At 38.5% G+C, this 25,322-nt stretch overlaps 1 protein-coding gene across 1 annotated transcript in view; it reads left to right on the top strand.

Annotated features, from left to right (window-relative positions):
- JAKMIP3 (Janus kinase and microtubule interacting protein 3) overlaps positions 1 to 24,413 on the top strand; it is an 87,537-nt gene extending 63,124 nt beyond the window's left edge. The window contains 11 exon segments of the mRNA XM_075935632.2: positions 321 to 383; positions 2,309 to 2,407; positions 3,931 to 4,029; positions 4,126 to 4,179; positions 10,882 to 10,947; positions 11,426 to 11,494; positions 11,588 to 11,665; positions 19,029 to 19,232; positions 19,730 to 19,795; positions 22,736 to 22,843; positions 22,846 to 24,413. Of these exon segments, the coding sequence (XP_075791747.2) occupies positions 321 to 383; positions 2,309 to 2,407; positions 3,931 to 4,029; positions 4,126 to 4,179; positions 10,882 to 10,947; positions 11,426 to 11,494; positions 11,588 to 11,665; positions 19,029 to 19,232; positions 19,730 to 19,795; positions 22,736 to 22,843; positions 22,846 to 22,926 (987 nt within the window). The 3' untranslated portion in view covers positions 22,927 to 24,413.
- The last annotated feature ends 909 nt before the right edge of the window (positions 24,414 to 25,322 follow it).

Raw genomic sequence — 25,322 nt, 5'->3', positions numbered from 1 at the left:
GTAATCGTAATATTATAACTGCTATTATCTGTTTATTAAGTTATACCACCTCACTTTCATTGAAAATCATCATTCAGGTGAGATTGCCTGACAGGATTTTTTTGTGTTTTTTTTTTTAATTGGCGTATTTATATTCTAGTTACATTTTAAGAAATACCATAGTGAGGGGAAAGTAAGAAAATGTCAAAATTACGATTGCCCATTAAATTTTAATTTGGCTTCTTGTGTGTACACATTTTGGCATAGTCTTTAATTACATAATCATGTACTATGGCAGCACTGTCAGTTTCTTCTATAATATTAATTATTTCTCTTTTAAGGACATGAAGTGGATTGAGGAGAAGCAAGCATTATATAGAAGAAATCAAGAACTCGTAGAAAAGGTATTTATTGTTAGTTTTTCTACTTCTTAATGTATTTTATTTATATTCATAAAAAGAGACTAAGGATGGATGAGGTTGGGCCAGAACTGGCCCAAGCTATGGGCTGACCGGGCTACTGCCCGGGGTACCCCATTGTAGGGGGTGTCATGTGGGGCTGCTGGGCCGGGTGGGGGTGGCACTGCGCATGCTCCCTGCGCCCAGGGTAGCGCCATGCATGCGCCTGGAGCCCAGGGGTGCCACATGCCTGGGGGCGGGCCACACATGCGCTGGGCACCAAGGGGTGGGAGGTGCCATGCTCCCGAGGCCCCGGGTGCACGAATGGCTTGGGCCAGCCCTGGATTGAGATGCTATGTAGTATTGCTGAGGAGGAGATTAAAGATAATCTAGATATGTCCCGACACCTAAATGAATGTTTTGTATCTGTTTTCAGTAAAAATGTCAATTAGGTACAGGTGATGGAAATGAGTATCCAGTAATTAAAATAATCACATCTGAGGTGGAAGAATTTTTTTTTTGAGTTTTCTGTGCTCAGATCAAGGGGAACAGATAATATCCATCCCAGAATATGAAAAGAACTGGCTAAAGATTGGCAATGACCTTGGAAATTATTTGCCTTCCTCTGCAGGATGTGGGTGTGAGTTGTTGCCAGGATTTTCTGGAATATCTCTGCTGTAACAAATAATAAACTAATTTCCTGTGGGTTGTAATCGCCTCATTTCAGTTGTTGGATTTAGTGTGTGGGAGTTGGTGGCCTCTGATATACTGGAAATCAGAGCAGATGATCTAGTGGTTTGTACTGGCCTTTAGTGCTATATTTTTAGAAGCTTAAGGAATACAAGTGGTTTGTTGGTATTACTTAAGTACCAGTATAGAATATTTAAAAAGTCCACACAGCTCTAATTGGAAAAATTTGCATATAGTAATGATATCTTCATCATGCCATAGTACAAATGGATGGATAAGGTGATTTTTTTGGAGCTCTTCACCATCCTTAGAACTCGTTAATAATGGGAAGTAAGCAGGCCTGGCCAATGAGTTTGCAGTGCCCAAGACAGTTGGGTATGCCACATGGCCAGCCGGGCAGCGAGCAAGTGGCCAGGTGGGCGGGTGTCAGGTCCCTGAATGCGCAGCGCCCAAGACAGTCACCTTGCTCCCTTTGCCATAAGGCCAGGTCACTCTGGGGAGTGGCTTCTGAATTTCCACGTCTCTGATCTATTTACTCAGCAATCCCTTTATTTAATTCTGTGTATCCAGCTGTGCAGAGTCTATTCTTACTGAGGACTTATAATACATATATAGGTTTTGAATCTGCATCTTTACCCACTTGGGCCATCGCTACACTACATGAACAATTGACTCTGCTGTGGTCAATCTTTTGAAGTTCAATTTAGCAGGTCTAGTATAGACCTGCTAAATTGAACTCAGAGGACAACCTGTCAGCACCAGTACTCCTGCTCCTCACGAGGAGTAAGAAAAGCCGATGGGAGCATTTGCTCCCGTCAACCTCCCACGGTGTGGACAGTGTGCAAATGCAAATTAAGATACATCAACTCCAGCTACCTAAGTAATGCAGCTGGAGTTGCATATCTTAAGTCAACTTTCCATGGTAGTGTAAACCAGGCCTTTGAGTAGTACTTTACTCAGCAAACCTTCTAATTAGAAATAGTATGAGGGCTGGAGAATTAAGCTTGACCAATCAATTCTGTTCCACTGTGTGTAGGATCTAAGTGGAATGCTATCAGAGATGCGAAGAACAGAATCACATCTTGGACCCAGAAGATTTGCAGTGATCTTGAAATATCATGAATTCAAAATATTTGCTTTTTACGCCATGAGCATTGCTCAGAGAAACTGAATTCTTAGCAGATTTATACAAAAGTGAAATGAACCATGAAATATTTTTTTTTAAACATTTTATTTTTCAGATAAAACAAATGGAAACAGAAGAAGCTCGGTTAAAACATGATGTCCAGGATGCTAAAGATCAAAATGAACTCCTGGAGTTCAGAATTTTAGAGCTTGAAGTAAGCAACAGTTATCTTTACAACCATTGTCACTCTTTCTGCATTATGTGTTTCTAAGGCAGCAATACATGAGGAAACCCTTTGCTTTTATATTGATTATGGGTGCTTCCTTAAAAGTGGTATCAGTGACTGATACACAGTGGTACTAAAAAAGGATTAAAAAAAACAGACAGAATAATTTATCAAAATTGACTAACACTGGTGTCTGTCTGTCTTACTGCATACGCTTTTAAAAGACCCAGCCCTTTGAGCTCTAACTAGAGCCCAGTTTATGTCATAGATTATCTTTTTACTCTGCTGTTCTTCCCCTACATCTGTCTGAAAATTTAGCAAGTGAAGCAAAATCAAAATGTAAGACACAGAACAATAATTATGGAAATTTTTAACTGATTGCTAAAAATCATTCAGCAATATATTGTTGTTCCACATGGAGATCAAGGACATTGCATAGCCCGCCACATTGTACTCATTTTGGTGAGCTTTTTTTAGCATGACATAGACTTTTTATAGCATTTATAGAAAGCCTAAACCTTCAATCCTTGATCAACACTACTGGTGTGCAGCTTTTGTCAGACAGTAATATCCAAAACAAATGTCACTTAGGGTATGTCTACACTACAGAGTTTTGTCAGAAAACTTGAAGAAAGTCCACATTGCAATTGCTCTCTTCCTCAAGAAAATCGAAAGAACAGAGGGGGGTTTTCCAGCATCAGTAATCCTCATTCTACAAGGAAGAAGCCTTTTTGTGAAAGAGCTCTTTCGCAAAAAGACATGTGGATGGGAAAGAGGGAGTTCTTTCGGAAGAAGAGGAAAGAGGAATAAGCACAGGTGCCCTGGTGGCCATTCCGTCCATAGCAATCACACCTTACATATGAGAGAGCGTCCATTCAGTCCTGACACTCTTCTTCGAAAAAGCAGAGCACTTTTTCAATGCACTTTTTCATTGTGGACACTTTTGGTAGAAGTTTTTTCAGAAGATCTCTTCCAAAAAAAGCTTCTTCCGAAAGAAGCCTGCAGTCTAGACATATCCGCACATGCCTTTGGTTTAAAACACATCCAGGCTACCCAAATGTAGCCTACATATATAACCAAAATAACAACTAGACAGTCATGGTTGGTGAAAATTGATGAAGCAGTGTGAATGGTTGTGCTGGAAACTGGAATCACTTACTACAATATAAACTTCCTTTATCCTCCCTGTGTAGAACAGAGATTTTCACCGCCTGCCAATATAATAAAATCTTTCACAGTCATTACATCTTCTCAAATGAATAGCACTTTTTACTTTGCATTTTAGAATAAATAGCTATAAAAATGTTTCCATCTTTTTGTACAGTAAATATAGATTCTTATGAATCTACTCTGCTACTCTGTAATTTACATATTTTTGAGGTATTAATTTTTTAGAGTACATCTTTCTGGAATGCCCATATTTATAACATATTCTTAATAAAGCTGAAACTTATAGTAAAATATGGCACTTAAAAATTGAATCTCCTTAATTATAATTATTTTTATTTTAGGAGAGAGAAAGAAGATCACCTGCTATCAACTTTCATCACATTCCTTTTACTGAGGGAAAAAGTCCTCTCCAAGTTTACTGTGAAGCAGAAGGTGTAACAGTAAGCAAGACCGATTTCTTAGGATTGTTTCCTCTAAATACCAGATGATGCTTTATTCTGACTCCTTGTTTTTTCTGTACACTTTTCTCTTGTTAGGATATACTAGTAGCGGAGCTAATGAAAAAGTTGGACATTTTAGGGGATAACGCCGTAAGTGTATGTTCCTTTAATAAATTGTGCATGTTTCTGTTAATTATTTGTTCTGTTATTAATGTAGCAATAAGATAGTCTAGAGCTTTTTTTGGTTTGTGATTACATACCTCTTTAGCCTTGTAACTGAGGCACTGGGCTGCAAGCAGAATGCTCTCTTCAACTTAACATAATGGCTACGTCTACACTGGCCCCTTTTCCAGAAGGGGCATGTAAATTTCACCAGTCGTCGTAGGGAAATCCGCGGGGGATCTAAATATCCCCCGCGGCATTTAAATAAAAATGTCCGCCGCTTTTTTCCGGCTTTTAAAAAAGCCGGAAAAGAGCGTCTACACTGGCCCCGATCCTCCGGAAAAAGTGCCCTTTTCCGGAGGGTCTTATTCCTACTTTGAACACATGTCACATGCATCTGACGAAGTGGGTCTTTGCCCACAAAAGCTTATGCTCCTACACTTCAGTTAGTCTATAAGGTGCCACAGGACTCCTCGTCGCTTTTACAGATTCAGACTAACACGGCTACCCCTCTGATACTTGTATTTATTTGGTTTTGCATTTTAATAACTGAATTTTAACTTTGTAAGGCACCTTCAGCCTTAGATATAGGCACTTTTAAACTGAAATAAATAAATACATATATGAATTAAATAGAAATAGTTTAAATAGTGCTAAGAAAAGAGTATGTGGTATTTAACAATTGTGGTCTCTTCCCACCACTTTAAAATAATTTGCATTTATTTTTTAAATTGTTTTCACACTCTTTTTTTTATGTTTTTGGATTTTTTCATAAAGCCTGAGGTACAATCTTTGTTTGGGTTCAGAGTAAGGATAATGCGGAGATGAAATTCACTCCCTTAATCCAAGAGCCAAGCTGCAGGGCTGTTGCACAGTCTTCCTGCACCATTTCTCCACCTGTTATTCTACCGGGGCTGAATTAGCAGGCACACTATCTGTGAAGCAAGGCTATAGAAGATCTGGAAGCTTGGCTTAAGGTACACAATTCCAGTTATATTACAATATGTAGCTGGACTTGGTTTACCTTAAATTGAGCTTGGCGGCATTCCCCCAGCAGGCAGCCAACAGGAGCAAATGCTTTCATCAGCTTCCCTTACTCCATGGAAAAGGAGAACTGGAGGCTGGTGAGGGCGCCCTCTGAGTTTGATTTAGCGAGTCTTAACTAGACTCACTAAATCAAATTCTGAAAGATCAATCATAGCAGTAGCAATCTTTCATGTAATGAAGACAAGCCCTGAATGGTTGTTCTGGAAACAAGAGTCATTAGCTCTACATAAACATAGATGCAGTTTCTAACCTGGCCAGCCCCCAGTTCTCTCCTCTGGGAACATTTCACAATAGCCCGGCAGAGTCTAGGTCCATGGTGCAAAAGGGGTTTTTTAACTGATCAACATCTAGTACAGCCTCTATATGATGTTTAAATGATGTGGAGGGTCTTGTGCTGGTCCTCTGCACCAGGGATGAGTTTGACACTTACCTACACTGCGGGTAGGCATACCAATGTTAGTTCTAAACTAGCTTGCACAGGTAAAAGTGCCAGTGTAGACGTGGTGGCACAGGCTTCAGCACAAGTTAGCAACCAGAATACATAGTGTGCCTGGAGGGCTTGCTTTTTTATTTGTCCTCATGAATGGAAGCCCATGCCCCGATAAATCTACCCTGATACTATTATCTATGCTAATGAGATTAAAGTGAGCTGGATTAATACGTGTATGACTACCTGTGTTAAATCACACCTATATTTGCAGTGCAGATGTATCTTCAGTGTTTAAACCCAGCAGGATTGCAATGCTTTCTTTTGCTAAAGCTGGGATAGGTCTGTTAAAAAATCCTCTACTTAGCTTTTGCAGTAGAAAGTGAGACTTGAATGTGGCTAGCCAGCCTCAAAGCTCCAGTCAGGCACATATGAAGGCAGATTAAATAGCCTCTCTTTTCCAGTGAAATTCTAGTGAGGCCATGTGGGTCATCATTTCTTCATAGGCTGTTAGATCATTCTAGGGCTACATATACACTGTGAGCTATGGATGTGATTCTCAGTTCACATATGCATACTTGCACTAACTCATACCTGAACTAGTCTGCTAAAAATAGTAGCTTAATCTCGGACAGCAGTGACATGAACTAGCCACCCTAAGTACATATTCATGAGGTTCATCCTAGTTTGTGTTGCCCAGATCCAGGACTACAGAACCAGGCAGCTGAGATGAGTCAGAAGAAGAATATGAGCATATTGCTATTATTAATAATATTCATATTAACATCAATATGAATATTAATAGGGTTGCCAAGAATGATTTATAGCTGTACACAGGTTTGAATTAACAATCTAAATGTTGATCCTACAATCTTGCATGTGAGTAAATTTACTAACATGAAAAGTCTTCAGTTGAACTACTCTTATAAAGTTACCCCCATACATAAATGTTTCCACTGTAGATACACATAGGGAGGAGACAGAAGGGAAAATACAACACACAAGAATGTTTTACTATTAATGGCAACCAGTTACTCAACACAATTAATAATAACAAAAAGGGGGAAGGAACACAAGCCAAATCAGGGAAAGAATGGGTTAAAGAATATTCATATAAGCTAGATATATTCAAGTCTGCAGGACCTGCTGAAATTCATCATAGGCTACTTAAGAAACTTGCTGAAGCAGTCTCAAAACTATTAGCAATTATCTTTAAGAACTCATGGAGGATGGGTGAAGGACATTGCAGAAGGGGAATAAAGAGCATCTAGGGAATTACAAATCAGTCATTCTAACTTTAATACCTGAGAAAACACTATAATAAATTGTTAAACAAGCAGTTTAAGCACCTAAAAAAGAATAGGGTTATAAAGAGTAGCCAACATGGATTCATCAGGAACAGTGGTGGGCAACCTGTAGCACATTGGGGTTCTATATATGGGCCGCAAGACCTTTTGTTTACCATTGCCCACATGCAAGGTTGCCACATTCTGTTGGTTTCCATCTACATAGTTTTTTTCTACCAATTTTATCGAATGAGATCCAGCAGGGGTCATTCCTGGATCTGGTATTATTATTCAATATTTTCATGAGTGTCTTGGATAATGAAGTGAAGTATATATGTACAGGAAGTCCCCGGGTTACATACAAGATAGGGACTGTAGGTTTGTTCTTAAGTTGAATTTGTATGTAAGTCGGAACTGGTACATATTGTAGGGGAAACTCTAGCCAAACATTTCTCCAGAGCTCAGTTTTATTCTCCCACACCTCACTTCCCTCAGTCCTTTATTCTCAAGCTGAGGTGTCTGCTGAGAAAAGCCGCTCCGCGTCTCCCTGGTCTGCTGGGGGGGTGGGGGGGCGCTAGCCTCGCGTCTCCTTGGTCTGCTGGGGGGAAGCAGCTAGTGCGGGTTGCCTCATCCCGTTTGTAAGTAGGGATCCGATGTAAGTCGGATCCATGTAACCCGGGGACTGCCTGTATACAATTTGTAGATAACACTGAGTGGGGAGGGGTTGCAAGCATTTGGAAGAAGAGGATTAGAATTTAAAATGACTTTGACAAATTGGGGAATTGGTCTGAAATCAATAAGATAAAATTCAATAGAAATAAGTCAGAAATACTTTACTTAGGAAAAAAATCAAATGCGCAGCTACAAAATGAGGAATAACTAGCTAGGTCCTAGTATTGCTGAAAAGGATCTGGGGATTATATTGCATCACAAACTGAACATGTGCCAACAACATGATGCTAATATTTTGGGATGTATTAACACTAGTGTTGTATATAAGACATAGGAGGTAATCATCCTGCTCCATTTGTCATTGGTGAGCCTCTGCTGGTGTATTGTTTCCATTTCTGGATGCCATGCTTTAGAAAGATGTGGACAAATTGGAGAGCAACCTGAAGACAGAAACAAAAATGACAAAGGTTTTGAAAAAATAACTGTGAGGAAAGCTCAAAAATGGAGGCATGTTTAATCTCAAGAAATTGATACTAACAGGGACTAGTAACAATCTGTCATATGTCAAAGACTGCTTTAAAGAAGACTGTGATAATTGTTCTCCAAATTCTCTCCACTGAAGGGAGGACAAGAAGTAATGGGCTCAATCTGCAGCAAGGGAGACTTATTTTGGACATTAGGAAAAACTTTCTAACTAGAAGGATAGTTAAATTCTGGAACAGGTTTCCAAGGACGAATGTATATTCCCCCCCACTGGAGGTTTTAGAGAACAGGTCAGATAAACACTTACCAGGAATCGGCTGGGTTTACTTTGTTGTGCCTCAGCACAGGGAGTTGGACTGTTCTCAAGGTCCCTTCCAGCCCTTCACTTTTATGATTCTATGATGTATAGATGTCTCTCTGCCAAATAAAGTCTCCGTTGATTCATATCTGTCTGTCACCATCATCTTATTTAGTTAGATCAATGAGCCAAGCATTATCCTGTAGGCACCAAGGGGGTTTTGGGGATGGGATGGTTGTTGGTTTTTTGTTTTGTTTTGTAGTTTTACTTTCATCTCTAAAAACTCCCTGAGGACTTGAGGCCTTTAACTGATCCCAGTTAACCTATAGAAGTTCAAGGTTCGCTTTAAGGATAGGAAGTGTATCATTGAAGGTGAAGTAGACACAGAGGATAAATTGATAAAATATAATCTTCTGGCCCCCTATAAAGAAACATAAACATAGAAGGATTATGTTCACAAATTACAATCCCTCCTCTCCAGTGCACGCAGTCAAAGGAAACCAGCTGAGGAAATACTTTTCAGAGCAGCAAAACCCCAACAAGGTTCTTGTCAATATGCTGAGAAAATTAACTATTTTATTTAAATAATGTTATTTATTTTCAAGTACCAGTCAATAAACATTTTAAATAATTGTATTCAGATAGGAGATCATTATTTATATTTACCTTAGGCTGCCTAATGCATTCTGGACTCAAATCCCTTCCTGACCTTCGCTATCTTTTCAGTCTTATTGCTGTGTGCAGGAATTACCTGGTTAATTTATTTAGTATCAAATCCAAAGTGATCACTAGAACATCTAGTGTGACCTCCTGTATATTACAGGCCATCCACACCACCCAGCTGCCTATGTCATTTTCTAAAGCATTATTGCTTTTCTAGCACAGCAATATGCGTGCAAAGCATGATGGGGAGAGATGGACCTGATCTGAACCATCCTCCCCAACCACCCAGCCTGCAGAGGGGCTCCAATGCCTGGCTTTCAAAGCACATCCATCCCAATCTGGAAGAGGTTTGTTCCCTTGATTGACTTCAGAGGCACAAAAGATGATTAAAAAAAAGATAATCTTGTGAGACTTCAGCCATTCAAATTGGTAGAAAATTTGTGAGATTACAAATATTGCAACATTTGGGTTCTTTAGGACAGAAATTTCATGACATTTCAGCATCCCTCAGCCCTGGCTTAAATTCAGCCTCAAATCTGTATACTGTGACCTCGCCTAATTGATCTTGATACTTACATAACCTTCCCAGCCCATGTCAGGTTATTGCCTCTGGCCATGTTCCTGCAAATGTGTGTAATTTTACATGTGTGAACAGTCCCATTTAACTCAGTGAACTGCTTGTGTGCATTGGAGTTTGCAGGACTGGAGCCCTTCCTATTTTCTCTTTCCTCTAAACATTTCATTTATATCATGAACATGTTGATATTCAATGTGCAAATGAGCCAAGGCCCAAGATTAGATTGGGGACGTCATTCTTGTGCAATGCGTGGCTTAATACATCAATGTGAACCACCAGAATGCTTAGTAAAAAACTGAGATTCAGCTTTCAGCACTGGATGCCCCGTAGCCTCTATAATTCTAACTCCATAATGCCACCTGGCTATCAGTGACAAAGAATGAGGTCTGTTAAGACTTTTACAACAGAATCAAAGGCATAAAAATAACATCCTGGCTGAATAATATACAAAATTCAGATACAGCCGCTCCCCGAGTTAAGAACAAGTTACGGACCAACACTTGGTCCATAACTCCAAGTGTTCGTAATTCGGATCCCATTGAGTTACATGGCAACCATGCTGTTCGTAAGCTCGGATCGCCGTTCGTAACTCGGATCTGCATTTACGACCACTTTGGTCATAAGTGCGGATAGTCGTAAGTGGAGGTGGTTGTAACTCAGGGAGCGGCTGTAATTTCAAATCCATTAATATTTTAATTTCATTACAGTTCATAAGTGTAGTTTTATTAATTTAAAGATTGCCAACAATAAACACACACATCCACATATTGACAATGTGTAATAAAAATGTGAAATAAAATGAAGTTTTTAATTGGACATTTTCAGCAACCAATGCTTCTGGGACTTTCACATTTGTGTCTTTTCTTTTCTTTACTATGTGTTGTCTTGTGTAATTGTGCGGTTATCCTGTGTTGGGAAAAGAAAGGAAACAGTGCCATTAATAAAAATCAGCTGGTTTTTGATGTGCCAACAGTTTGTTGGTAAGTGTCATGCTTTTAAGGAGAATTAGGTGTACTTACAGGTACATTATTGTGTATGAGAATGTCTAGGAAATATTTTTACTGTAATAACTGAGCATTAATTTTAAAAAATGCAAACATATGCTATATTCAGATATGAAAGTTTATTTTATGTAATATTCCATGAGAGTCATTAACTATGTATGTATTTAATGCAAGCGCTGTCCCCAAAATAATACCAAGTCATTGAGGTTTATTATGCTCTCCTTTTGGTGCAGAATCTGACTAACGAAGAGCAAGTAGTTGTCATACAAGCAAGGACAGTTCTGACGCTGGCTGAAAAGGTAAAAATTATACATCCCTAAGAAGAGAAATCATGTTATACAAAGTTTTCCCATCTCTGAATGAGTTGACTTGAGCACATTGGGAATGTAAATCATTGTTTCTTCACAAAATGATAGGATTTTTAAGCACAATTATACTTTTGTAAAACTTAGTCATTTATGAGAGAAAAATATATAAAGATAATGTTCAAACTGTACCATCATTTATATGAATGTCATTTGACTTGTAAAAGATAAATTGAAGGTTCTGGAAAAGTCCCTTTACCAGTCATCAATTTGTATCTAATACGCTTGATTTCCCCCCACCCTTCTACTTAGTGGCTGTAAATTAAATGTATCTCATCTGGCATGACAGAGTTGTAATAAAAGTTGAATAGCAGAGAAAGCTCTTTGGCAGAAGCCGAATGCTGCCATTTTGACTCTGGAAACTGATCTATCAAGATTTATGACTTAACCTCTCGTTATGTTTTATATACAGTGGCTACAGCAGATAGAAGTGACAGAATCTGCACTGCAGCAAAAGATGCTAGATCTTGAGAATGAAAAGGTACTAGAAGGAGTGTTCTGCCAATTAAAAAAAATAGTCATTCAAGTTGTTGAATGTAATTCAGAGATAACCAAGTCATCTATATATCCTTAGGCGCTATTTAGTAAACAAAAGGGATATTTGGATGATGAACTTGACTACAGGAAACAGTCTTTGGATCAAGCACACAAGGTAAGAAAAGTCATTCTTGGCAGACTCATACTACTTTTAATAAATTGCATTGTATAATTCTACAGTCCTTTGGCTGTAGAACTCCTGTTGAGTTGCAATGGCTGGAAGATTAGGGAAATTGAATTGTAAGCAAACTATTTAGAGCCGTGTTTCTCAACCAGTGGTACGAGGACCCTTAGGAGTACTCGAGAGAAGTCTGTGGGGTACATCAACACAACTGAAATTTGGAAAAAAATGAATTTTTGTTTTAAGTTTTACAGTACTTTATTATTTTTCTACTTTTTACAATCAAAAATGTCATCGCCCGCCGGGCTAAAATTAAGTTGTTTAAACAAATGTGTTGCAATGGTAGAAAAAAAATGTATCTGAAAACTGTAGGTACTGGGGATACTTATAATTTTTTTAGAAATGGGGGTACTTATTTTTTTTTTTTAAGAAAGAGGTACTTTATTCAAAAAGGTTGAGAAACACTGATTAAGCATCTAATGCAACAATGAACTACACATGGACAAGCTTTTGATGTTGTATGGTGCTCTTTGCAAGATCAGGGCCTTAAGTATTTGGGTATTGTTTTTATCATTCATTTGTATTCTCTTTCCCCTCCAAAAATAAGTCTTCTATCTCAGGGTTTGTCCCAGGAACCTAGGCTACAAATCAAATAGCTAAAATCAAGTTAAAGGTGTTCTCTGCATCTATGTTAGGACAAACAAAAAGTTTACGTTTGATTTACCTAGCACCTATTTGCTAATCCTGACATAAATTTGACCTCTCTACTTACACAGTAAACAGTTTCCTACAATTATGATTCCATTTACAGCTATACCAACAGATTCTAACTACTGGAAAAAACTATCTAATCATACTTATGAATATTTATACCAATATGTTGCATAGTTGTAGCTTTTTCCTGTGCTTTGGGAATTATTTGTATCTTGGATACGATTATGTCTTCCAATGGATGAGAAGAGCATTTTAGTAATCTTTTTGACTGTCTAATATGTGCTATGGTGTGCAAACATTTGCAGGAGCTTTTATTCAATGAGCTTTTTAGGGTGTGGTGTTTTTTTTTTAAGAACTTGATCTTCTCAAGTGCTCAGCTTTTCCTGGAACTAACATCCGCAAACAATGTGGAGATGATCCCTGGTCAAGAACTGCATATAATAAGCAGTTCAAAAACTGCTCACTATTTCTGAAGTTTTCTGAAAGTGGGCATATTAGTAAAGAGGGGAAGAATGATTGGCATTGTCCAAAAATCTGTATTTTGTAATGGAATCTATAGAATAGCCCACTCAGCACCAATCAATGGATATTGATTTGTTATAGATGTAATTCCATGACATTACTATGGCTTTATGCCAATCACTCTTTCACTTAGTACTTCATGCATTATCAGTTCTGGGATCCTATGTTCACTAAAGAATCTCAAAGCAAATCATCTTTCAGTATTGCTGTCCAGAGAAAATGAAAGAGTGAAAGATTGTTTGTTAGTACCTTTGTACTTGGCTGAAGATCCCCTGCATTTTCTCATAAATGGGAACACCATGGAGCAGTGGGCGTCACACCAGGAATATACAAAAAAGTAGAGAAAAAATTATGAGAACAATTCCAATGGCAAAAGAATGTTTCATCTGCTTTTGGAAGTTTTACATCCATCATCACCCAGTGTGTTCTACAGGACAAGAAGAGTCTGTCCTTTTTCTGACACCAGGGCTGTGTCTACACTGGCATGAATTTCCGGAAATGCTTAAAATGGAATACTATTCCGTTTTCAGTTTTTCTGGAAAAGGAGCGTCTACATTGGCAGGCTGCTTTTCCGGAAAAGCCCTTTTCCCGGAAAAGCGTCTGTGGCCAATGTAGACGCGCTTTTCCGGAAAAGAGCCCTGATCGCCATTTTCACGATCGGGGCTTTTTTCCGGAAAAGACTACTGGGCTGTCTATACTGGCCCTTTTCCGGAACAGTGTTCTGGAATAAGGACTTATGCCCGAGCGGGAGCAGAATAGTTTTTCCGGAATAGCAGCTGATTTTGTACAGTAGAGCATCGTTGCTTTTCCGGAAATTCAAGGGCCAGTGTAGACAGCTTGCAGCTTATTCCGGAAAAGCGGCTGATTTTCCGGAATAAGTGGCCCAGTGTAGACACAGGCCAGCTGTAAACTATGAGATTACCAATGATAGTTAGTAAGTTTGTTCACTATAGCTTTCCACTCTTTGCTGGACTAGAGAGGTTCCACCTGTACAAAGTTAATGCAAAATTGAAATATTTTGCTTGTTCTTCAGTTTTCTGTACAAAAATAAAAGATAGTTTTCAGATGTAAAAACTATTTTCAATGAAGAAAAATTGTCTTTGTGAGTGCTGGATTTCTGCCAGGATCAGTTTTTCAAAGTGAGTGATTTTAGCACTCAGCAGAACTTCAGCAATTTAGTTATAAGGAGCTGTGCTTTCCGGAGGAATTAGCAACATTTTACTTCAGACAGATGTGTGAATAGTAACAGATGTAATTATTCAGGCACATCTCTCTGCCGTGACTTCTGCTTCCATATCCCATGACAAAGAATTACTGTTATACTAGGAAAAATAGAACTGCATAAACAGAAAAATGCACCTGAACTGCACTATTAATATGTGTTTATTTTTATACTTCTTTAGAACTACATATTCATATGTCCAGTACTGTAATGAGGCTGTATTTCTACATATAATAAGGTCAAATCCCAGTCCCTAGTGTAAACTTTGTTCAGGGGACATCTACACAGACTGTAGAGTATTCCCATGTAAGGATGTGGATCTCTAGTACAGCTGCTTGCTTCCATGGGCTTTCAGGCTTTCATAGATGCTGGTGGCCTCCTGAAACTTCCACCACACACACACACACATGCACACATATGAATTTAGACAAGTGAGTCTACTCCGCTGGCTATTATCTGCAACCTCATATTCTTTTCTCTGTTGCAGAGGAAATCCTTTCCCTCACATATTCCTCAAAGTTCCCACAGCATAAAACAAACCAAAGAAATAAAGTTGTTGTGCTATCGCAGTATCGCCACCAACATCATCTGCAAGAGGAAAAAAATTGGAGCAATTTCTGAGTGCAGTTGCGCATATTGTAAATCAGCTATTGCATCCTCCCAATGCAATCTGTCTTAATATCAGGGAAGGAATATCTCAGAGATGGAAGGTGTACAGAGGTCATGGAAAGCACTATAACATTGCAAGCCTAAGAAATAACTAATCATCTCTGGAGAAATTAAATGTAGCTCAGCCACTAATTTATCTGATGTCCACTATCCAGCTGGTCAGGTTTGCTCACTCTTGTGCCATATGCAGAATGTTATTTATCTGGGATTATGTAATGATGCATGAAATGAAAAAAGCCCTGCAGACTGAGCCTAATGTACAGAGAATGCAGTTCAGAATTATCATAGGCAGAGCAATGTTTCTTCACCAGTTTTATCTTTAGGGACTGATTTGAATATGGAAATCTTCCCAGATCAAATATTTATCCACATTACTTAACAAAGAATGAAGTTTTACCAGGGTGTGTCAGAATTATATTATTCCTGGTGAATGCACCATTCCCCTCCATTATCTGTGTATAATTCCACCAAAAACTCAACAGTTGGTGGGCAGGCTGCTGTATTGCTATTCAGTACTTCTAGCTTCCTGTCTGTTCAGTAGTTTATGTCCCATGAAATATTAACAAATTTAAAGAAAAGCAATAAAATAATTGGTGGACTGGAGAGATTGATTTATACTGAGAGCTTGCATGTTTATAGATAGATAAAATGTATCTATCTCTACTTATTTATCTAAGCTAAGCAATAATTGAAAGAGGACATAGGTCGACTGGAATTTGGAGAGTATATATAGTAAGGAGAGAGAAGCATTATTTATAATAGTAAAATGGAGTATAATATGGAACAATCAAATGAATCTGAGAAAAGGAAAGAACATAGCCTGTGCATCAGGAAAAAATTTCCTGACAGTGAGATCTATTGGACTATATGATAGTCTATCAAACAAAGTGGTGGAACACCCCCCTACATACCGGAGATTAATAAGCAGGTGGGACTAAGCATGAGTAAATGTACAGTAGAGAATAATTTTGCTTTGCCAAAGAGATGGACTAGATAACCAAATAGATCTTCCCATACCCAGAGATGCTGTAACATTTTATACAGTGGGGGTGCAGAGAGGTATTAAACCAAACTGTAAGCCCTATATATGATGAAATTACTCCAAGCCAGGGCATGTAACAACACCCCTGTTCCAGCACTTATACTCTTAACTTGATTCTTAAATTCAAGATACACAATTTATCTCATACCAGCTACTTGGGAAAAGGATGAGCTGAGAAGATGAATCTTTAGAGAGAGTCTATAATACAATTCAGAAATGAGACACTTTTCTCCTCGTGTTTTTGGTCACTTCCCAGATCTTTTCTGTGACAGTCATGTTATAGAAGAGTTTCAAAGGGACAAATTGGAATGTGGTGGCCAACTCCCAGGGAAAAACAATGGGAGTTGAGCATCTAACTTTCTTTTTGCCTTTGCAGATTCCCCACGTAAGTACTAGCGAGGCTATGTTTGGACCTACCTCATACAAATCATTGGTTTCCAGATATGTCTTTTAGTTTGGGATGTGGCTCCTGAACAGTGGCTGTAGAGGTCAAGAGGGGTCAATATAGCTTTCTGCCTTGGCATAATAGCTACTGTGGGCTCCCCAGTCTTAATCTAACTGAGAGATCTCTGGTGATGCTGGAGTCAAGATTGAGTACCAGTTTTGTGGTCTGGAAGAGATTTTTCCCATATGGCACAATTGGCAACCTACTGTGTTTCATCCTTTTACCCAGCATCCAGCAGGTCTGGTATGGGGACTTAACTTACAATTGTCTCAAATTTGTTAGTTGATAGGCTAGAAAGGGTCCAATGTGGGCAGAGATAGGGTCCAGAGTGACCTAGACAGATTAGAGGATTGGGCCAAAAGAAATCTGATGAGGTTCAACAAGGACAAGTGCAGAGTCCTGCACTTGGGACAGAAGTATCCCAAGTATTGTTACAGCTGGGGACCAACTGGCTAAGTAGCAGTTCAGCAGAAAAGGACTTGGAATCTGGCCTGCCACTATAGAAAGGATGTGGCTGCATTGGAGAGGGTTCAGTGGAGGACAACCAAAATGATTAAGGGGCTGGAGCACATGACCTAAAAGGAGAAGCTGAGGGATTTGGGCTTATTTAGTCTGCAGAAGAGAAGAGTGAGGGAGGATTTGATAGCAGAATTTGGCTTTCTGAAGGGAGGTTCCAAAGAGGATAGAGAGAGGCTGTTCTCAGTAGTGACAGATGGCAGAACAAGGAGCAATGGTCTCAAGTTACAGTGCGGGAAGTCTAGGTTGGATATTAGGAAAAACTATTTCACTAGGAGGGTGGTGAAGCACTGGAATGGGTTACCTAGAGAGGTGGTGGGATTTCCATCCCTAACGGTTTTTAAGTCCTGTCTTGACAAAGCCCTGGCTGGGATGATTTAATTGGGATTGGTCCTCCTTTGGGAAGGGGCTGGACTTGATGACCTCCTGAGGTCTCTTCCAGCCCTAGTATTCTATGATTTTAATATGAGGTCCCATAACCCCAGTGAGCAGTCTGGGCAATGAATCTGAGCATAGAATTGCAGGTGACAAGATAAACCACAATATTTTGGGTGGCTCCCTTAGTTTTCCTGCTTCTAGTTTAGAGGAGGGGAGCAGGTCAGAACCCTGCTTTTCATGCAGGGTCCAATGGCAGGCCTGAGTTTATAAAGGGAGTGTGGCCTGCACACTCACCCAGAGATTAATAGCCCACCGAAACAGTTGGTGTCAGTTGAGAACTGCACTGGAACATCCTTGCTGTATGGTTTGAGGTGCTTACCCTGGTTGTATAAAGTTGAATAAAGTTGTAACCTGAGTTTCATCATATTATAATGTCTGTGTCTCATTTCTGTGTCCACACCAAATGTCTATAAACATGTTTTTCTGCTGGGATTTAAACAATTCCCTACAAACGAAACATGGTGCCAGCATGAGAAAATGCAAGTGACAAGAAATAGAGAAGAGAAAAATAATTAAAAAGTGAACAGTCGATTTTCTGTCTTCAAGTTCAATGAAATATAAAACCTAAGTAAACCGTGTGTGAAAACAAATATGCCTTCCCACGTGTTTATTAATCACACAAGTCACACCACTTGCTCTTTTTATGTATTGCTCCTTTAAGAGAAATACTTCCTGCCAGAACCCTGAAGGAAATATTTTCTTCACGATGTTTGTAACCAAATTCTGTGTGCGAACACAAAAATTGCATTTTAAAACACATTGTCAGGGTAGAAGAACGTGGCTTGTTCCAAGCAGTGACACAATGGGAAGCGATACAGGCAGACTTGGTGCTGAGCCACCTGAGACGCACAGCACAAACAGCATAGCCCATCAGGAAGGGAGCAAAGATTCCTTTAAGCCCCCTTCTTGTTACCTGGACTCTGGACTGCAGTGACAGACAAAAAGGGCAGTGTAATTACAACAGTACTCTCACCTGCAGTCCACACACCTGCCTTTGTGCAGCCCAGCGTCATGATAGTCCTGAGCGCTACAGCTATGTGCGACCCCTTGCACTGTTGAGCCAGAGGCACTGCCCTGACCCTTATGTCTCCGTTATGTCCCTTGTGCACTGCTGGAATGGTATACATGAGCCAGGACTTGGGCACAATCCTCCCTGCAGCACATTCCTGAAATAAGAGTTTACATTCAATTACTCAACCCAGATATTAAAGGTGTCCAGATATTAAATCAGTATATTCCAGCCTCTTCTAATGTATAGATGCCCTACTGATGTCAATGACAGTTTGTCTGTACCAAGTTAAGGGATAATTTAACCCTAATATATAGTAGGGAAGGCATAAGATTACAGTCCAGTACAAGACGATGTTTGAAGTCAACGGGAACTGTTTAAGATCTGCAGGACTGGAGAAGAATTCTAATAAACATTGGTAACATCTTCCTTTATAGGACATATAGGCAGACCCAAACTTTGACTTTCCTTCATATAAGATCCATCTAATTCTTTTCCTGGATACATTTTATTATTAAATAATTGCTTCAACACTTTGTCAAACAAAAGTCTGCCTCCTCATTACTATATTAGCAATATAGTGTAATGTAATGAAAATGAAAAACCCATATAATTTCCATGTCAGTTTCAAGTTTCTAAGAGGTGGTTAATAATACAAACAAGGTTGGGAAATAACCTTGTGTTAAACAGTAAAAATCATTCTCAATGGCGTTGACAAAATCCTCGACCATCCTGTAAGAGAAAAAGATAAACAAATACCCTTATTTTGGTTTTGTCTAGCAAATTCTGGAATTAGAAGCCATGCTGTATGATGCCCTGCAGCAAGATGCTGGAGCCAAAATGTCAGAAATTCTTTCAGAAGAGGAGAAAAGCAAGTTGAAGAATGCTGTAGAACAATGGAAACGTCAAGTTTCGAGTGAACTCCGAGAGAGAGATGCCCAGATTTTGCGTGAAAGAATGGAGCTCATTCAACATGCACAGCAGGTACACACTGCTACAAAGATGGTTGTCTCCTTCATTTTTAAGCATAATGAACACATGAGCACTGCCTCTTTCTTCTTGACTATGCTGCTTCTTTTATCTTACAAGTGGTAAGTTGTATTATTATTTTATTATACTGAATGAGCATCAGTATATATTTCAGCATTGTGAATCAAGTGTTTCTGTTGGTTCTTGTCCTTTGCCATCAAGACAGTGTGTCTGGCTGAAGTTAAAATTAATCATTTAGGAAGTTTTGAAAACCTCATTCAGAACCTTCAGGTTTTGAGCCAGATTCCTATTCGCCCTATATAAGCCCCGTGTTTGCTTTTTTAAGTCCTTTTCATGCAGGCAATGTATTGGCTCAGGACACATCTACAAATGAAAACACAAATCAGTTTGAATCCATAATGTATCATTTATAGTCTCCTTTTTAAAAAGACATTCTCCCAGTTCAGAAAACTTTGTTACTAACACATTATTTTATGGTTTATATTTTACAGAGAATTAAGGAACTAGAAGAAAGAATTGAAGGTCAAAAAAGACAAATAAAAGAATTAGAAGAAAAGGTATGGTAATAGAAACGAAACATTAATGATAAGATATACATATATATAGCAATATATGCATATATCTTAAGAAAATAAATTTATCAAGAAAGTAAAGTTGAAATTAAATGTTCTTTTAATATCAATTCACTCTTGCACTTTTGGTGTAGATGGTATCATTGCAAAATTTTGTGTAAGAGATGGACAAACCTCTTAAGACTAAGGTCCAGTTCAGTTAAGCATCTGAAATAGTGATGCGTTTCTGAAGTTTATCCAAACTTAGCCGTGGCTATTTGGTCTGGAAAGCCTATTCTCACCAGTTCTCTGCATTCTGTTTGGATAGGAAGCACAACAACAGAACTCTTTCCCTAGTTATTTCAACACTTAGGCTGTGTCTAGACTGCAGGCTTCTTTCGAAAGAGGCTCTTTCGAAAGCATCTTTCGAAAGAGCCTCTTTCGAAAGATCGCGTCTAGACAGCGGGCGGATCTTTTGATAGAGGAAATCCGCTTTTTCGAAAGAGAGCACCCAGCGAGTCTGGATGCTCTCTTTCGAAGACGGCCTTTTTACATTGAAGAACGCCTTCCTTCGAAAGAGGAACTTTCGAAGGAAGGCGTTCTTCCTTGTGAAACGAGGTTTACCGCCATCGAAAGAAAAGCCGCGTTCTTTCGAAATAATTTCGAAAGAACGCGGCTTGAGTCTGGATGCAGGGGAAGTTCTTTCGAAAAAAGGGTACTTTTTTCGAAAGAACCCCTGAGTGTGGACACGGCCTTCGGCTGCCAGTCTTGGCTAAAAACAGGAAGCACATAGAGGCATACGAGCAAAGAAACAACCAAGTTTACTGGACCTTTTCAGATGGATGGTTGGATGGTTTGAGTTTGGGGCAAAATTTTAAATCAGTTGTCATTTTATTGTAACTTGTACCAATACAAGACAGGTTTTAGGTCATAATCTCTTTGAGGAAGACACTGCCTTTCTCTGTGTTTGGGAATCACCTGTCACATGCACATTTTAAGTGCTACTAGAGAGCAAGTAGACTGTAAAAATTATCATAATTTCAAATGAACCGATGAGCTTAAAAAGCAAGAATATATATGAGGAGATGCATTAGCATGGTATCTAACATGCATCACTTCAATACTCTATGTATAACAGCATAAGCTAATACTAGAGCATCCATCCGGGAAATAATGCTCTTAGGTTGCCCTTTGATTTTTCCTTTCTTTACCCTACACAGATGCCTAGTACATGGGTTTTGTGTGGAGAACCATGCAGATTTTTAAGGAGGAAGGAAACTTTCTAAATTGGAAGCAGGTCATAGGACTGCAGAGCATCACCTTTGTAACCACTTCTCAAGCCTTTAGGTGGAACAGTGGTTTTGCTGTTCATATTTCCTATGTACAGGTTCCAAATACACTGTCCTCAGCCTGCCATCAGTACTCCCTTGTCCTGACACATTTGGAGTTGGCATGAGGCTCATTTCCCAGCAAAAAAGGAGATTCAGAGTGCCCCTCCCCTGATCACTTCACCTGTCATACTTTCACTCAGCTCAACACAAGGGAACATCATAAAATAGGAGGCCTTGCTCATGTTCTGGACCAATGGGTAAATGTTACCCTAAAAATATAGTAAAACACATTAAAAGCATTTTTTCCTAAGAGTAGTCCAATAAGTTCATGTATAATAGCAATTTGTCTGAACTTCCACCCAAAACTAGAACCTAACTTAAAGAAAACCATTTTGGAGGTTCAAAGGAATTAATCAAACCTCCCCACCACTTCATTTATTCCTGCCCTTCTTGCTTCCAGCCAGGCCAGGATGAAAAAGTGCAGGAAATCACAGGAGAGTCTGCTCAGATTTGCAGATTCAAGAGGTTCAGCTGAACAGTCAGAGACTCTGAACCTCTGGAAGTTCACCCATCACTACTTATTTCTCTTTCTTTCAAATGACAGTTTTGCCTTCCTCTTGTCTGTAACCATGACTTATTTCTCACTAGACACACTGTAAATTCTCTTTCTCTTTCTTTTCTTCTTTCCTTTTCTCCTTCCTCCCCTATTTCTTTTTCAGTTTTTATTTTTGTTTTTATTTTTCTCTTTAGCTTTCATTCTTTGGTCATAGTTCATCAGCCCACGTACTGACGGTAAGTATTTTGTTTACTGATTATCTCCTGTTTCTGTTCCAATTCTTATCAAGAGCTTGTGCTTGGCCGTCACTATGTAGGCTCCATCTGTTGTGTCTTCAAGTGAGCCGAGAGTCACTTGATAATGGAAATAGCTAACAGCTTTGAAACATATGGAAAAGAGTAAGGCATCCAGAAATGGTCTCTGTATTTAACCTGAACAAACTCTATTTTAAGATTTGTTCATCCAAAGGGAAAGACAGAAAGGGCACTAACTACTAAGCTACATCAGGAAGCTGCTAGAAAATTGAAAAATAATGTCATTTTATCAGTATTTCCCCTGATGACAAGATTACATTCTGGTATGAACAATTCACTGTAGCTAGCCATTATCCAATAATCTTACTGAATATGAATCCATTATGTACTTTCAGTATCCAGCTAGGCTTTCTTAATGCAGGGTTTAAGCTGAGCCACTTCTGTAATCTTATCATTTTTTCAGAGCAAACTGCCAGAAATTGTTTCCTTTAAAAGTAGTATGTCTCAGGGCCTTTACATTTTTTTTAGTATAAATTTTCAGTTCTGGTGAGTGTAACCATGTCTGTAAGGAAATAAGGGAAAATTTTTGTTGGTACTATCATCATTCTAATTGACGGCATTGTGTGAGACAATTCTTACTGTACAGAACATGTCAATACAATATAATGCAAATCCTCTATTATCCATCTAATTTAAATTATTATAGATTGTTAATGTGAACCCTATAGATACTTTAGACATGTTATTTCTTTTACTGACTATACTTTTCTTTGATCCTATGTCTTTGCAAATTTTCTTGTTTCAGATTATTGAGGAAGCTAAAAATGCTTACACTCATACTGAGCAAGACAGCATTGGTCACCAAGATGAAATAAAAAAGAAAACATTGCAATTTCCAGAAACCCAAATATATATTATATTTTGTCACTGAAGACTGAAGATATAATCTTTCTGACCCTTTTAGATAGTGAATTAGGATTTATGGGAATTTCTTAAAGTGGAGTCTGCTCTTCTGATGTCTATGACTGAACATTTTTACAATCTAGAATTAGAACCATCTAATAAGAAAGCCAAAAAGAAAATTTAAACATTTTTTAAATTAACAAATTATAGGCTTCCCTAAAGGAAGCCCGATCTGTGCTGCTCAAAACAATTTTCAGCTTTACATAAAAAGCAGTATACTAATTCAGATAAAATGAATATATTTTGGTTCCCTGCTAAGCAGGTAGTAAACTGCTTCTGTAAAGAAGTGATCATGTCCTGTTTTATACATCACTCATGTATATGTGTTACTCATAGTTATTTAAATATATGTCTTGAAGGAAGATTTTAAAAAGAGTTCGAAACTAGTCTATGATGAAAACATATAAGTGAATGAAATGAAGCATTGTGTTCCAAGATGTTTTTCCATTACCTGCAGTGGGAAATAGAACTAATTCACCTGATAATCTCAGAAGAATGTATTTGTTTTCCATAGCACAGGGTATGTGTAATGGTCTGTTGAATATCCCAAGCACTTAATGATAGGGGGGAGCTGTGTCTGCAAAGTTCTGAACCTTCAGAATGTGAAGGTTTTCATTTTGTTCTGAAGTTTCAGTAAACCATGCTCTGTAACACGAGGAGAAAAGTGGCACAATAATGTATACTGCACTTAAGTTTCTCAGTGAAGATGAAACATTCAGCAGTGTCCCATGGAAACTTTCAACCTGTAAAGGGAATAGAAATAAAAGTGTGTCTTTACTGAAGTGAATGTCCAGAAAGCTGGAAGGTCAGAAGGTGTATTAAAAGAATATTTGTTTAATCTGAGAAAAGAAAGCACAAGCAAGGAAGTGGGGGATCCCAGATTGTATCTCTTGGATTTAAATGTCAGAAAAATGAAAGAAAAAGTCTTCTGTAGAAAGATACACTAACAAAAGACTCTGAGAGAAAGCACACACATGTACTTCACCAAAAAGTAACAAGAAAACAGAAACAAAGTGCCAAAATCTGGATTTACCAGTGAATATAGAAAAAAAATCTCATCTGGCCTTTTCCACAACTGCTGTGTATCTAAAATAAAAATCAAAGAGATGACGAAGAAACTGTACCTCTTCTCTTGGAATTATAACCGAGAAAGCATGACTTAAAGAAGTTACTGAAAGGTAAGAAGAAATGTCTAGTGGACCATTGATTTGCTTACACTTTTGTAAGTACAAGAATAAGGTTTTGATCCCACAGTCCTCACCCAGGCCAACATTGTTTTAAGTACAATGTAGAAGAAATTCTGGCCTGATCAGTATTTTTTTTATAAAAGTTGTGTACTCCATTCATGTTAGGCAGTGGCTCATGTATTATATTTCAGTATAATAAATAACAACTGATCATTTTATTCTTTAGATCAATGTTTCTTCTTAATCAAAATTTCTGTAAAATTATCAAAGACTATCACATTTGTACAAGCTCCCTGATGATCATATACACGTAACAGAAGAGAAGAGCCGTTTTCTTTTGGGACATAAAAGACTGCAAACTTTGTTAGATAATGCATATCTGTTTAATTCTTTCACACAGCTTTTCTGTAGAAAAGGAGTTTATGTTGGTGCTTAATTATTTGTATGCATATCAAGGAAAGAACTGTGCCTGCTTTTTTAAAATTCAGCTGCAACATTATTTGAAATTGGTTTTGGTTCCAGTCTGTGCTGCATGATTTAGAGGAATTTAAAGGGGGTCTCCCACATCTCACTGAGTTTATGTCTAGACTATGGAGTTTTTCTGGGTACTGGAGGTATCCCGGAAAAACTCCACCGCATCCAGGGAATGTGTATGCTCTTTTTTTTTTATAGAAGAGCAGACATGCTCTTTTGGAAGCCCTGTCTTCCTCATTTTAAGAGGAAGAAGGGCTCTTCCAAAAGAGGAGGCTTTTCTGAAATTTGGCCCGTTGTAGACAGCCCACATTTTGGAAAAACCTCTTCCGAAAAAAACATCAGAAAAATGTATGCAAATAGCAAAGCGCAATTTGTGAATCTTTTTCCAAAAAAAAAACTTTCAGTCTAGACATAGCCTCAGGTGAGTGCCCTAACCAGTGGACTCTAGGACTATCTCTCTATCTCTCTTTTTCTTTGTGTCTCTGGCCAGATTGATATTTAATTATTTATATGAAGTGCAAGAGCACAGATTGAGAGAATATCATTTGGTTTTGGCCAGCTCTACATTTAATTGGTGTGATCAAGTAGTAGTAAGCAATGGTAATTGACACATTATTGTTTTATATCCAACTCACATCATTATGTTCCAGTTCTGCAAGGTGAAATTTGTTATTGCGAGTTCAGAGTTCAGTCATTTGCATTAGAGTTATGCATTAGGATAAGCAAGGCCAATTCCACACCACTACTTTGCTTTCAGATTCATAATGG

Source organism: Pelodiscus sinensis, chromosome 8, assembly GCF_052426305.1.
Source record: "Pelodiscus sinensis isolate ZL-2025 chromosome 8, ASM5242630v1, whole genome shotgun sequence".
Taxonomy (NCBI): domain Eukaryota; kingdom Metazoa; phylum Chordata; order Testudines; family Trionychidae; genus Pelodiscus; species Pelodiscus sinensis.
Note: the sequence above shows the minus strand (reverse complement) of the source record. Positions and strands in the feature narration are given on the sequence as shown.